The sequence below is a fragment of the Hemiscyllium ocellatum genome, chromosome 25 (genome assembly GCF_020745735.1).
Source record: "Hemiscyllium ocellatum isolate sHemOce1 chromosome 25, sHemOce1.pat.X.cur, whole genome shotgun sequence".
NCBI lineage: Eukaryota > Metazoa > Chordata > Chondrichthyes > Orectolobiformes > Hemiscylliidae > Hemiscyllium > Hemiscyllium ocellatum.
Genome location: NC_083425.1, coordinates 740148 through 755000, shown reverse-complemented (window position 1 = coordinate 755000; position 14853 = coordinate 740148). Strand labels below are relative to the sequence as shown.

General features: G+C 56.6%; 1 protein-coding gene across 2 annotated transcripts in view; it reads right to left on the bottom strand.

The window, feature by feature from the left end:
- Positions 1-5899: 5899 nt before the first annotated feature.
- The window catches only part of rnf157 (ring finger protein 157), a 77035-nt gene continuing 68081 nt past the window's right edge, over positions 5900-14853 (bottom strand). The window contains exons 17-19 of one of the 2 annotated variants that reach the window (XM_060844647.1): positions 8680-8737; positions 8063-8167; positions 5900-6531 (exon numbers count right to left, since the gene is read on the bottom strand). In XM_060844647.1, the coding sequence (XP_060700630.1) occupies positions 6422-6531; positions 8063-8167; positions 8680-8737 (273 nt within the window). In that variant the 3' untranslated portion in view covers positions 5900-6421. Of the gene's footprint in view, positions 6532-8062; positions 8168-8679; positions 8738-14853 lie in introns of those variants that run through there. The other variant, XM_060844648.1, reaches the window with a different exon arrangement.

The following is a 14853-nucleotide window of genomic DNA, read 5'->3' as shown; positions in this document are numbered from 1 at the left end:
CTGGAGGAGGGACCCCCCCCCGTGTGAAGCCTGTCCATCGTGGCTGGAGTAAAGCTGCTGGTTAATCCTGGCTCTGTGTTTGTGCTGAACGGCCTGGCACTGGCTCAGGGGACAGTGTGCCAAAGGCCGGGGCTCGAACTGGAGAAAGTGAGAGAGTGCTATGACAGAAAGCTGGGAGTGCGGCGTGGTGCCCTCCATCAGCTGGAGGCCTGTCCGTGATGGGGAAGGGTCCTCCCTGCAGTACTGCCTCACCCGCCCCCCCCCGACCCCCCAAGGGGAACTACTGAAGTCTAGGAGCATCCTGTTAGTGGCTCAGGTATGAGGGTTACTAGAGGCTGGCACAGGTCAGATGCCCATGTCCATGGATATGGGATGGATGTGAAAATGCTGAAAATGTTGGTGCCAGGGTCCAATATGGAGGTCATTTGGAGCAAGCAGCAAGTGGAATCTGTCAGGAGTGCACTCTGGATCCAGACCAAGGTTCCATACAACTCGTGTGTGTGAGAAAGTGTGTCTGTGTCAGCGTGTGTGTGTATCAGTGTATCTGTCAGTGCGTGTGTATGTGTCTGTGGTTCGATAGGAAGATGTGTGTTAATGAGGCGAGTTGTTCTGTTAATATAACATTCAACAGCAATAATCCTCTTTATTCGGTCAGTCACTGAGGAACACGTCGATCTGCCTTTCAGATCCATAAAAGATGCAGCGACTTGTTCCTGATGCTGAGATCAAAAGCCCATCCATTCTGACCCTGAGAAAATTGTGTCCATAGTTCATTGCTCACAACAAAAATCTTCCCCAATGAGGGAGAGAGATTCCAGGGAAGGGATAAAGTGACCATGTTAATCAGGGAAGTTTGGAAAGTATTGTATTGAAGGAAGAAACATACATGGCAAATATTAGCAGTAAACTGCAGGATGGAAAAAATGTTTGAAAAGCCAACAAAGTCTGATAAAAAAGAGTTAACAACAGGGCAAACAAGCAAATAATATGAAAATGGACAGGAGACCCTTACTGGGTATGGACATGGACTACTCCACCATCTGATGGATTGTGAATGTATCACCCTGAGGGAGCTGAGGTAACTGACCCTCCACAACCACAACCATCTTCCTGTGTGATAGGTATGCGTCGAACCAGTGGAGAGTTTAGCCCCTGATACCCCATTGATTCCAGTTTTGCCAGGGCTCCTTGGTGCCACACTCAGTCAAATACGGCCTTGATATCAAGAGCTGTCCCTCTCCCCACCCCTCTGGAATTCAGCTCCTTTATCCATGTTTGACCCAAGGCTGTAAGGAGGTCAGGAGCTGAGTGACCCTGGGAGAACCCAAACTGGGTGTCACTGAGCAGGTTATTGCTGAGCAAGTGCTGCTTGATAGCCCTGTTACTGACCCCTTCCATCATGTTACTGATGATGGAGAGTAGACTGATGGGGTGGGAACTGGCCAGGCTGGATTTGTCCTGCTTTTGCATACCTGGGCAATTTTCCCCATTGTCGGGTAGATGCCATTGTTGTAGCTGTACTGCAGGAGCTTGGCTCAGGGAGCAGCATGTTCTGGAGCGCACGTTTTCAGTCCTATTGCTGGAATGTTCTCAGGGCCCATTGCCTTTGCAGTATCCAGTGCCTCCAACTGTTTCTTGATATCAAGTGGAGTGAATAGAATTGGCTGGAGACTGGAATCTGTGATCACTGGAGGAGCCCAAGTCAGATCATCCACTCAGCACTTCTGACCGAAGATTGTTGCAAATGCATCAGCCTTATCTTTTGCCCTGATGTGCTGGGCTCCCCCATCATTGAGGTTGGGATATCTGTGGAGCCGCCTCCTCCAGTGAGTTGTGTAATTGTCTATCACCTTCCTGATTGGATGGATTGCAGAGCTTCGATGTGACCTGGTGGGTTTAATCCCAAGCTCACCATAATCGGGGTGATTTAAACTGTTTAACACAAGTTTAAAGGTATTTACCCCAGTCTGACCCTGGGGCTGAGGTATTTACCCAGTCTGACATTGGGAGTGGGGTATTTACCCCAGTCTGACCCTGGGAGTGCGGTATTTACCCCATCTGACCCTGGGAGTGGGGTATTTACCCCATCTGACCCTGGGAGTGGGGTATTTACCCCATCTGACCCTGGGGTATTTACCATCTGGCACTGGAAGTGGGGTATTTATCCAGTCTGACCCCTGGCCAGGGGTATTTATCCAGCGTGACCCCGGGCCTGGGGTATTTACCCTGTCTGACCCTGGGAGTGGGGTATTTACACAGTCTGACCCCTGGCCTGGGGTATTTACCCAGTCAGACCCTGGGAGTGGGGTATTTACCTGGTCTGACTCTGGGTCTGGGGTATTTACCCAGTCTGACCCCTAGGGCCCAGGGTATTTACCCAGTCTGACCCCCAGAGCCTGGGGTATTTACCCAGTCTGACCTCTGGGCCTGGGGTATGTACCCAGTCTGACCCTGGGGCCTGGCGCATTTAGTGTTGAAAAATGTGTTGCTGGAAAAGCGCAGCAGGCCAGGCAGCATCCAAGGAGCAGGAGAATCGACGTTTCGGGCATAAGCCCTTCTTCAGGAATGAGGCTGGGGTGCCAAGTGGGCTGAGATAAAAGGTAGGGAGGAGGAACTTAGGGGAGGGGTGTTGGGAATACGATAGCTGGAAGGAGGAAAGGGTGAGGGTGATAGGCCGGAGTGGGGGTGGAGAGGTCGGGAAGAAGATTGCAGGTCAAGAGGACAGTGCTGAATCCGGGGGTTAGGACTGAGACAAGGTGGGGGGAGGGGAAATGAGGAAACTGGAGAAATCTGAGTTCATCCCTTGTGGTTGGAGGGTTCCCAGGCGGAAGATGAGGCGCTCCTCCTCCAGCCGTCGTGTTGTTATGGCCTGGCGGTGGAGGAGGTCAAGGACCTGCATGTCCTCGGTGGAGTGGGAGGGAGAGTTAAAGTGTTGAGCCACGGGGTGATTGGGTTGGTTGGTCCGGGTGTCCCAGAGGTGTTCTCTGAAGCGTTCCACAAGTAGGCGGCCCGTCTCCCCAATATAGAGGAGGCCACATCGGGTGCAGCGGATGCAATAGATGATGTGTGTGGAGGTACAGGTGAATTTGTGGCGGATATGGAAGGATCCCTTGGGGCCTTGGAGGGAAGTGAGGGAGGAGGTGTGGGCGCAAGTTTTACATTTCCTGTGGTTGCAGGGGAAGGTGCCGGGAGTGGAGGTTGGGTTGGTGGGGGGTGTGGACCTGACGAGGGAGTCACGGAGGGAGTGGTCTTTTCGGAACGCTGATAGGGGAGGGGAGGGAAATATATCCTTGGTGGTGGGGTCCGTTTGGAGGTGGCGGAAATGATGGCGGATGATACGTTGTATACGGAGGTTGGTGGGGTGGTAGGTGAGAACCAGTGGGGTTCTGTCCTGGTGGCGGTTGGAGGAGCGGGGCTCAAGGGCGGAGGAGCGGGAAGTGGAGGAGATGCGGTGGAGGGCATCGTCGATCACGTCTGGGGGGAATCTGCGGTCCTTGAAGGAGGAGGCCATCTGGGCTGTACGGTATTGGAACTGGTCCTCCTGGGAGCAGATGCGGCGGAGACGAAGGAATTGGGAATATGGGATGGAGTTTTTACAGGGGGCAGGGTGGGAGGAGGTGTAGTCTAGGTAGCTGTGGGAGTCAGTCAGTTTATAGTAAATGTCCATGTTGATTCGGTCGCCCGAGATAGAAATGGAAAGGTCTAGGAAGGGGAGGGAGGAGTCTGAGACAGTCCAGGTGAATTTGAGGTCGGGATGGAAGGTGTTGGTAAAGTGGATGAACTGTTCAACCTCCTCGTGGGAGCACAAGGCAGCGCCGATACAGTCATCGATGTAGCGGAGGAAAAGGTGGAGGTGGTGCCAGTGTAGTTGCAGAAGATGGACTGTTCCACATATCCTACGAAGAGACAGGCAGAGCTGGGGCCCATGCGGGTGCCCATGGCAACTCCTTTGGTTTGGAGGAAGTGGGAGGATTGGAAAGAGAAGTTGTTCAGAATGAGGACCAGTTCAGTCAGTCGAAGGAGGGTGTCAGTGGAAGGATACTGGTTGGTGCGGCGGGAAAGGAAGAAGCGGAGGGTTTTGAGTCCTTCGTGATGGGGGATGGAGGTGTATACAGGGACTGGATGTCCATAGTGAAGATAAGGCGTTGGAGACCGGGGAAGTGAAAATCATGGAGGAGGTGGAGGGCGTGGGCGGTGTCCCGAACGTAGGTGGGGAGTTCTTGGACTAAGGGGGACAGGACCATGTCGAGGTATGCGGAGATGAGTTCGGTGGGGCAGGAGCAGGCTGAGACAATGGGTCGGCCGGGGCAGTCAGGTTTGTGGATTTTGGGCAGGAGGTAGAAACGGGCGGTGCGGGGTTGTGGGACTATGAGTTTGGAGGCGGTGGATGGGAGATCCCCTGAGGTGATGAGGTTATGGATGGTCTGGGAGATGATGGTTTGGTGGTGGGAGGTGGGGTCATGGTCAAGGGGGCAGTAGGAGGAGGCGTCCGCGAGCTGGCGTCTAGCTTCAGTGGTGTAAAGGTCGGTGCGCCAAACCAGCACTGTGCCTCCCTTGCTGGTTTGGGGTATTTACCCAGTCTGACCCCAGGCCTGGGGTATTTACCCAGTCTGACCCTGGGGCTTGGGGTATGTACCCCATCTGACCCTGGGGTATATACCCAGTCTGACCCCAGCCCTGGAGTATTTACCCAGTCTGACCCCAGCCCTGGAGTATTTACCCAGTCTGACCCTTGGGCCTGGGGTATTTACCCAGTCTGACCCTGGGCCTGGGGTATTTACCCAGTCTGACCCCAGGGCCTGGGGTATTTACCCAGTCTGACCCTGGGCCTGGGGTATTTACCCAGTCTGACCCCAGGGCCTGGGGTATTTACCCAGTCTGACCCTGGGCCTGGGGTATTTACCCAGTCTGACCCCAGGGCCTGGGGTATTTACCCAGTCTGACCCTGGGCCTGGGGTATTTACCCAGTCTGACCCCAGGGCCTGGGGTATTTACCCAGTCTGACCCCGGGCCTGGGGTATTTACCCAGTCTGACCCTGGGCCTGGGGTATTTACCCAGTCTGACCCTGGGCCTGGGGTATTTACCCAGTCTGACCCCTGGGCCTGGGGTATTTACCCAGTCTGACCCCAGGGCCTGGGGTATTTACCCAGTCTGACCCCGGGGCCTGGGGTATTTACCCAGTCTGACCCCGGGGCCTGGGGTATTTACCCAGTCTGACCCCGGGGCCTGGGGTATTTACCCAGTCTGACCCTGGGCCTTGGGTATTTACCCAGTCTGACCCCGGGGCCTGGGGTATTTACCCAGTCTGACCCCGGGGCCTGGGGTATTTACCCAGTCTGACCCCAGGCCTGGGGTATTTACCCAGTCTGACCCCAGGGCCTGGGGTATTTACCCAGTCTGACCCCGGGGCCTGGGGTATTTACCCAGTCTGACCCCGGGGCCTGGAGTATTTACCCAGTCTGACCCCAGGGCCTGGGGTATTTACCCAGTCTGACCCCAGGCCTGGGGTATTTACCCAGTCTGACCCCAGGGCCTGGGGTATTTACCCAGTCTGACCCCAGGCCTGGGGTATTTACCCAGTCTGACCCCAGGGCCTGGGGTATTTACCCAGTCTGACCCCGGGGCCTGGGGTATTTACCCAGTCTGACCCCGGGGCCTGGAGTATTTACCCAGTCTGACCCCAGGGCCTGGGGTATTTACCCAGTCTGACCCCAGGCCTGGGGTATTTACCCAGTCTGACCCCGGGGCCTGGGGTATTTACCCAGTCTGACCCCGGGGCCTGGGGTATTTACCCAGTCTGACCCCGGGGCCTGGGGTGTTTACCCAGTCTGACCCCAGGGCCTGGGGTATTTCCTGAGTAGATTGTTTCTGTAACAGAGTCACTGAGTAGACACTGAATTGTTTTCTGAAATTTTAATTGTGATCTCTCTATTCTGGTTATGAGAGTGATCTGGGACAACAGGAAATTGTAACAATTCACACTGACTGCAAAATATCGTCCAGTCTCAGAGGAGAGGGTCATGCGTGATTTCAAACCCTCACTTATATGTTGTGTAGGACGTCAGCTTCACCAAACAGACAGACAGAGAAACGAAGGCAGCCCTGACCAAACATGCAGCAAGACAGTGAGGGGGAAAGAGTCACACAGTGATGGCAGAGAGGGAGTAAGGTAGTGACAGGAGGGAGAGAGAGCGAGAAAGGGAATGAGGCAGTGATGGGGAGGGAGAGAGAGTGACAGGCCAGAGGTACAGGAACTTGGAGAGATGAACGGGAGGTAGGGTGTAATATCTCAGTGCTATAACTGTGCTACATTTGAGGTATTGCTCTGCTACAGCTACAAAGTGCTTTGGCCTCCAAACTGCTCGACTCTGGGAGGCGTCACACACAGGGTTGGAGTTTAGTTCATTGTTGATCCTACGTTCAGACCATCAGGGATTCGTAGATATGAGTGGGGTCCCCACAGTCCATCGGGTCAGTATTATCTGTGAGCGCCAGGGGGTGGTGGACAGGGTCATCACTCAAAGTTGTACCTGTGACAGACAGAGAGAGAGAAATGTAAGGGTGAGCCGCCACCCCCCATCCCCCAGACCCACACCTGATTATTCCAGCAACAAACTGACTCCAAAGGCAGACTCACAGATCCTCACACACGGAGCTCAGTAAAGACACCGCAGGAAAGACCATGAGGTGTTTTTTAACAATGAGACAGTCATCTTCCTATTTTGGGGATCGCTGCCAGGAGACGTTTTCACAATTCAACAGAACACCGCTCCCAGCGCCGTGCTGACAGGACACCGCTCCCAGCGCCGTGCTGACAGGACACCGCTCCCAGCGCCGTGCTGACAGGGCACCGCTCCCAGCGCCGTGCTGACAGGGCACCGCTCCCAGCGCCGTGCTGACAGGGCACCGCTCCCAGCGCCGTGCTGACAGAACACCGCTCCCAGCGCCGTGCTGACAGGGCACCGCTCTCAGCGCCGTGCTGACAGGGCACCGCTCCCAGCACCGTGCTGACAGGACACCGCTCCCAGCGCGGTGCTGACAGGACACCGCTCCCAGCGCGGTGCTGACAGAACACTGCTCCCAGCGCGGTGCTGACAGGACACCGCTCCCAGCGCGGTGCTGACAGGACACTGCTCCCAGCGCGGTGAACACAGAACACCGCTCCCAGCGCGGTGCTGACAGGGCACCGCTCCCAGCGCCGTGCTGAATTAGCGTATTCCAGTGGAACAGCTCTCTTCTTCCCCAGGATTAGTTGCATTGCCAAAGATTCAGGACCCAACTCTCCCACAACGATATTTCCGACACAATTTTCCTTCTCTATCCTTCGGTATAATTCTGGCGAGTATTACCTGAATGGGTCTGCTGCTCATCCTCTCTCAGCCCTGCCCCTCCACCCTTTCCCAGTCTCTGGATCGGAGTCGTTTGCCGGCTTGCCCCTTTTCTAATCGTGCGTTTGGAAAAAAACCTGTCTGTCACATCCATGTTGCTGTCAGGAAGGAGAAAGTAAGGACTGCAGATGCTGTAGATTAGAGTCAATTGTGATGCTGGAAAAGCACAGCAGGTCAGGTAGCATCCGAGGGGCAAGAGAATCGATGTTTCATTGATCCTCCTGTCATCAGAGCTGCCTGACCTGCTGTGCTTCTCCAGCAGCACCCTCTTAACTCCAGCCTGTCATCAGTTCACAAGTTAACTTCGCTTCCTCTGACATTAATTAATGTAATTAAAAACCAAAAACTTGCAGCTGATTCACAGATAACTGCCCTTTCCAGTCAATCACCACTTTTTCAAACCACTCAAACTGGCTGTGAACAATTCCTGATCAGAGGCCAATAGCTCACTCTCAGGTTCAGACACATTATTATACACGTCTGGAGCAGGTGGGACTTGCACCCAGGTCTCCTGAGCCAGGTGCAGGAACATTACCACTTGAATAATTTAATCTTATTCCTGAGCTAGGAAAATATCTTTTCAAAAGGAAACTGAAAGTGGTGGGTGTCCCACATGGAACAGACTGGGCTGACATTTCTCTGAGTGGAATTTACAGAGCTGAGTCTCACTCACCGGGAACAGCATCCTCTGGACAGAGCTCATTATCCAAACGCATCGGCCTGGGCTGCTCGTTGTTATTCTCACACACTCGAGGTGTTACAGCTGCTACCCACCATCCTATAACAGGGACACAACAAGATCATGAACCCTCCTTACAAGCAACAATCACTCCCACAGCACATAAGAGGCCGTTTGGCCCATCGTGTCTGTTCCATCAAAAACACACTCAGTCTGCATTTGTCCCATGCTCTGGCACTGGGCCCATAACCTTGAATGTTTGATTTTTCAAGTTCACACCCAATGCTGTTTAAAGGTTGTGAGGTTTTCCTGCTCAACTCTGCTCCCAGGCAGTGCATTCCAGACCCCCACCAGCCTTGAGGTGGGAGGTATGTTCCTCAAATTCCCTCTAAACTCTTGCCTTTCGCTTTCAAATTATACCCCCTCGTTACTGACCCTTCGACTGAGGGCAACAGCTGGGCTCTCCTCACCCTGTACGTGCCCCTCAATCTTACACACCTGGGGATGGGGTTAGAGAGGAGTTGGGGACAGGGGGCTGTGAGAGAGGGGGTATTGTTTTACTCCATTGATGGGGGGGGGGGGGTTGGGGGGGAGGGGTGAGGGGTATTTACCTTCAGTTTCCAGCTCTCCTTTTGTCGATGCAGACACCTCCTCAATGACCGCGTTACCCTGTAAACACGGAGAGTGACAGCACTGACCCAACATCGCCCTGACCCCAACCCATCACCCCGACCCCAACCCATCACCCCTGACCCCAACCCATCACCCCCGACCCCGACTCATCACCCCGACCCCAACCCATCACCCCCGACCCCAACCCATCACCCCCGACCCCAATCCATCACCCCGACCCCAACCCATCACCCCTGACCCCAACCCATCACCCCGACCCCAACCCATCACCCCGACCCCAACCCATCACCCCGACCCCAACCCATCACCACTGACCCCAACCCATCACCCCGACCCCAACCCATCACCCCGACCCCAACCCATCACCCCTGACCCCAACCCATCACCCCTGACCCCAACCCATCACCCCGACCCCAACCCATCACCCCGACCCCAACCCATCACCCCGACCCCAACCCATCACCCCGACCCCGACCCCAACCCATCACCCCGACCCCAACCCATCACCCATCACCCCGACCCCAACCCATCATCCCGACCCCATCCATCACCCCGACCCCAACCCATCACCCCTGACCCCAACCCATCACCCCGACCCCAGCCCATCACCCCGACCCCAACCCATCACCCCGACCCTATCCATCACCCCGAACCTATCCATCACCCCGACCCCAACCATCACCCCGACCCTATCCATCACCCCGACCCTATCCATCACCCCGACCCCAACCCATCACCCCGACCCCAACCATCACCCCTGACCCCAACCCATCACCCCGACCCCAACCATCACCCCGACCCCAACCCATCACCCCGACGCCAACCCATCACCCCGACCCCAACCCATCACCCCGACTCCAACCCATCACCCCGACCCCAACCCATCACCCCGACCCCAATCCATCACCCCGACCCCAATCCATCATCCCGACCCCAACTCATCACCCCCGACCCCAACCCATCACCACGACCCCAATCCATCACCCCTGACCCCAGCCCATCACCACGACCCCAACTCATCACCCCCGACCCCAACCCATCACGCCCGACCCCAACCCATTGCCTCCTACCGCCCCCTCGCCCCTGACCCCAAATCATCACCACGACCCCAACCCATCACCCCGACCCCAACTCATCACCCCCGACCCCAACCCATCACCCCGACCCCAACTCATCACCCCCGACCCCACCCCATCACCACGACCCCAATCCATCACCCTCCGACCCCCATCCATCACCCCCGACCCGAATCCATCACCCCTGACCCCAACCCATCACCACGACCCCAACCCATCACCCCTGACCCCAACTCATTGCCTCCTACCCCCCCTCGCCCCTGACCCCAAATCATCACCCTCGACCCCAAATCATCACTGTCGACCCCAACTCATCACCCTCGACCCCAATCCAATGTTGTGGTGGAGGGTTGTTTTTCAGACTGGAGGCCTGTGACCAGTGGAGTGCCACAAGGATCGGTGCGAGCATAAGAGGTACAGGACAAGGATTGGTGCTGGGTCCTCTACTTTTTGTCATTTGCATAAATGATTTGGATGCGAGCATAAGAGGTACAGTTAGTAAGTTTGCAGATGACCCCAAAATTGGAGGTGTAGTGGACAGCAAAGAGGGTTACCTCAGATTACAACAGGATCTGGGCCAGATGGGCCAATGGGCTGGGAAGTGGCAGATGGAGTTTAATTCAGATAAATGTGAGGTGCTGCATTTTGGGAAAGCAAATCTTCGCAGGACTTATACACTTAATGGTAAGGTCCTAGGGAGTGTTGCTGAACAAAGAGACCTTGGAGTGCAGGTTCATAGCTCCTTGAAAGTGGAGTCGCAGGTGGATAGGATAGTGAAGAAGGCATTTAGTATGCTTTCCTTTATTGGTCAGAGTATTGAGCACAGGAGTTGGGAGGTCATGTTGCGGCTGTACAGGACATTGGTTAGGCCACTGTTGGAATATTGCGTGCAAATCTGGTCTCCTTCCTATCAGAAAGATGTTGTGAAACTTGAAAGGGTTCAGAAAAGATTTACAAGGATGTTGCCAGGGTTGGAGGATCTGAGCTACAGGGAGAGGCTGAACAGGCTGGGGCTGTTTTCCCTGGAGCGTCGGAGGCTGAGGGGTGACCTGATAGAGGTATACAAAATTATGAGGGGCATGGATAGGGTAAATAGACAAAGTCTTTTCCCTGGGATCGGGGAGTCCAGAACTAGAGGGCATAGGTTTAGGGTGAGAGAGGAAAGATGTAAAAGAGACCTAAGGGGCAACTTTTTCCCCCAGAGGGTGGTACATGTATGGAATGAGCTGCCAGAGGATGTGGTGGAGGCTGGTACAATTGCAACATTTAAGAGGCATTTGGATGGGTATATGAATAGGAAGGGTTTGGAGGGACATGGGCCGGGTGCTGGCAGGTGGGACTAGATTGGGTTGGGATATCTGGTCAGCATGGACGGGTTGGACTGAAGGGTCTGTTTCCCCTGATCCCAACTCATCGCTCTAGGACCAAACCCAACACCTCCGACTTCAAGCCATCACCTCTGACCCCAACCCGTCACCCCTGACCCAACCCATCATCCCGACCCCAATCCATTGCCCCACCCCCAACCCATCACGCCTGACCCCAACCCATCACCCCAAACTCAATCCATCACCCCGACCCCAACCGATCACCCTCAACACAAACCATCACCCCAACCCTGCCCCTGACTCAACAAACCCCCATCCCCATCACCCTGACCCCAACCCATCGCCCCGACCCCAACCCATCACCCTCAACACCAAACTATCACCCCGACCCCATACCATCACCCCGACCCCAACCCATCACCCTTAACACCAAACCATCACCCCAACCCTGCCCCTGACTCACCAAACCCCCATCCCCATCACCCCAACCCCAACCCATCGCCCCGACCCCAACCCATCACCCTCAACACCAAACTATCACCCCGACCCCAACCCATCGCCCCGACCCCAACCCATCAGCCCTGACCCCATCACATCACCCCCAACCCCAATCCATCACCCCGACCCTAATCCATCGCCTCAACCACAACCCATCACCCTGACCCCAACTTATCACCCCGACCCCAACCCATCACCCCGAACCCCAACCCATCACCCCTAACCCCAACCCATCACCCCGACCCCAACCCCAACCCAACCCATCACTAACCCCAACCCATCACCCTGACCCCAACTTATCACCCCGACCTCAACCCATCACCCCTAACCCCAACCCATCACCCCTAACCCCAACCCATCACCCTGACCCCAACTTATCACCCCGACCTCAACCCATCACCCCGACCCCAACCCATCACCCCTAACCCCAACCCATCACTCCTAACCCCAACCCATCACTCCTAACCCCAACCCATCACCCTGACTCCAACTTATCACCCCGACCTCAACCCATCACCCCTAACCCCAACCCATCACTCCTAACCCCAACCCATCACCCTGACCCCAACTTATCACCCCGACCCCAACCCATCACACCGACCCCAACCCATCACCCCTAACCCCAACCCATCACTCCGACCCCAACCCATCACCCCTAACCCCAACCCATCACCCCGACCCCAACCCATTGCCCCGACCCCAACCCATCGCCCCTGGCCCGAACTCATTGCTCCTGACCCCAATCCATCTCCCCGACCCCAAACCATCTCCCCGACCCCAACCCATCACCCCGACCCCAACCCATCACCCCGACCCCATCGCCCTGACCCCAAACCATCACCCCGATTCCAACCTATTGCCCCCACCCCAAACCATCACCCTCAACACCAAACCATCACCCCAACCCTGCCCCTGACCCATCCCCATCTCCCTGACCCCAACCCATCATGCCGACACCAACTCAACACCCCCGACCCCAACCCCATGACACCAACCCATCACCCCCGACCCTGCATCTGATCCAACAAACCCCCATCCCCATCACCCCGACCCCAACCCCAACCCATCATCCCCGACCCTGCTCCTGACCCAATAATCCCCCATCCCCTCACCCCGACCCCATCCCCCTCACCCCGACCCAATCCCCATCACCCCGACCACAATCCATCACCGCCGACCCCAACCCATCATCTATGACCCCAACCCATCACCCATGACCCCAACCCACCACCCAAACCCATCATCCCTGACCCCAAACCATCACCCCCGACCCCAACCCATCACCCCTGACCCCAACCCATCACCCCTGACCCCAGCCCATCACCCCTGACCCCAGCCCATCACCCCAACACCAATCCATCACCCCGACCCCAATCCATCGCCCCTGACCCCAACCCATCACCCCGGCCCCAATCCATCGCCCCTGACCCCAACCCATCATCCTGACCTCAATCCATCGCCCCGACCCCAATACATCACCCGGACCCCAACCACATCACCCCGACTCCAACCCATCGCCCCGACCCAACCCATCATCCTCAAGACCAAACCATCACCCCAACCGTGCCCCTGACCCAACAAACCCCCATCCCCATCACCCTGACCCTAACCCATCACGCTGACACAACCCAACACCCCCAACCCCAACCCCAATCCATCACCCCCGACCCTGCTCTGACCCAATAACCCCCATCCCCATCACCCCGACCCTATCCCCATCACCCCAACCCATCATCCTCCTGCACCTGATCCAACAAATCCCCATCCCCATCACCGCGACCCCAGTCCATCATCCCTGACCCCAACCCATCAATCTGACACCAACCCATCACCCCGACCCCGACCCCAACCCCAACCCATCACCCTCAACACCAAACCATCACCCCAACCCTGCCCCTGACTCAACAATCCCCATCCCCATCACGCCGACCCCAACCCATCGCCCCAATCCCAACCCATCGCCCCGACCCCAATCCATCAGCCCTGACCCCATCACATCACCCCCAACCCCAATCCATCACCCCGACCCTAATCCATCGCCTCAACCACAACCCATCACCCTGACCCCAACTTATCACCCCGACCTCAACCCATCACCCCTAACCCCAACCCATCACCCCTAACCCCAACCCATCGCCCTGGCCCGAACTCATTGCTCCTGACCCCAATCCATCTCCCCGACCCCAAACCATCACCCCACCCCCATCGCCCCGACCCCAAACCATCACCCCGACTCCAACCTATTGCCCCCACCCCAACCCTTCACCCTCAACACGAAACCATCACCCCAACCCTGCCTCTGACCCATCCCCATCTCCCTGACCCCAACCCATCATGCCGACACCAACCCAACACCCCCGACCCTGCATCTGATCCAACAAACCCCCATCCCCATCACCCCGACCCCATCACCCCGACCCCAACCCATCATCCCCGACCCCAACCCATCATCCCCGACCCTGCTCCTGACCCAATAATCCCCCATCCCCTCACCCCGACCCCATCCCCCTCACCCCGACACAATCCCCATCACCCCGACCACAATCCATCACCCCGGACCCCAACCCAACATCCATGACCCCAACCCATCACCCATGACCCCAACCCATCACCCAAACCATCACCCCGACCCCATCGCCCAGACCCCAACCCATCACCCCGACCCCAACCCATCACCCCTGACCCCAGCTCATCACCCCTGACCCCAGCTCATCACCCCTGACCCCAACTCATTCCCCCGACCCCAACTCATCACCCTGACCCCAACCCATCACCCCGGCCCCAATCCATCGCCCCCGACCCCAACCCATCATCCCGACCACAATACATCACCCGGACCCCAACCACATCACCCCGACTCCAACCCATCATCCTCAACACCAAACCATCACCCCAACCCTGCCCCTGACCCAACAAACCCCCATCCCCATCACCCTGACCCTAACCCATCACGCAGACACAACCCAACACCCCCGACCCCAACCCCAATCCATCACCCCCGACCCTGCATCTGATCCAACAAACCCCCATCCCCATCACCCCGACCCCAACCCCAACACCTCAAACTCAACCCATCACCCTCAACACCAAGCCATCACCCTAACCCTGCTCTGACCCAATAAACCCTCATCCCCATCCCCATCACCCCAACCCATCATCCTCCTGCACCTGATCCAACAAAACCCCATCCCCATCACCCCGACCTCAGTCCATCATCCCTGATCCCAACCCATCAATCTGACACCAACCC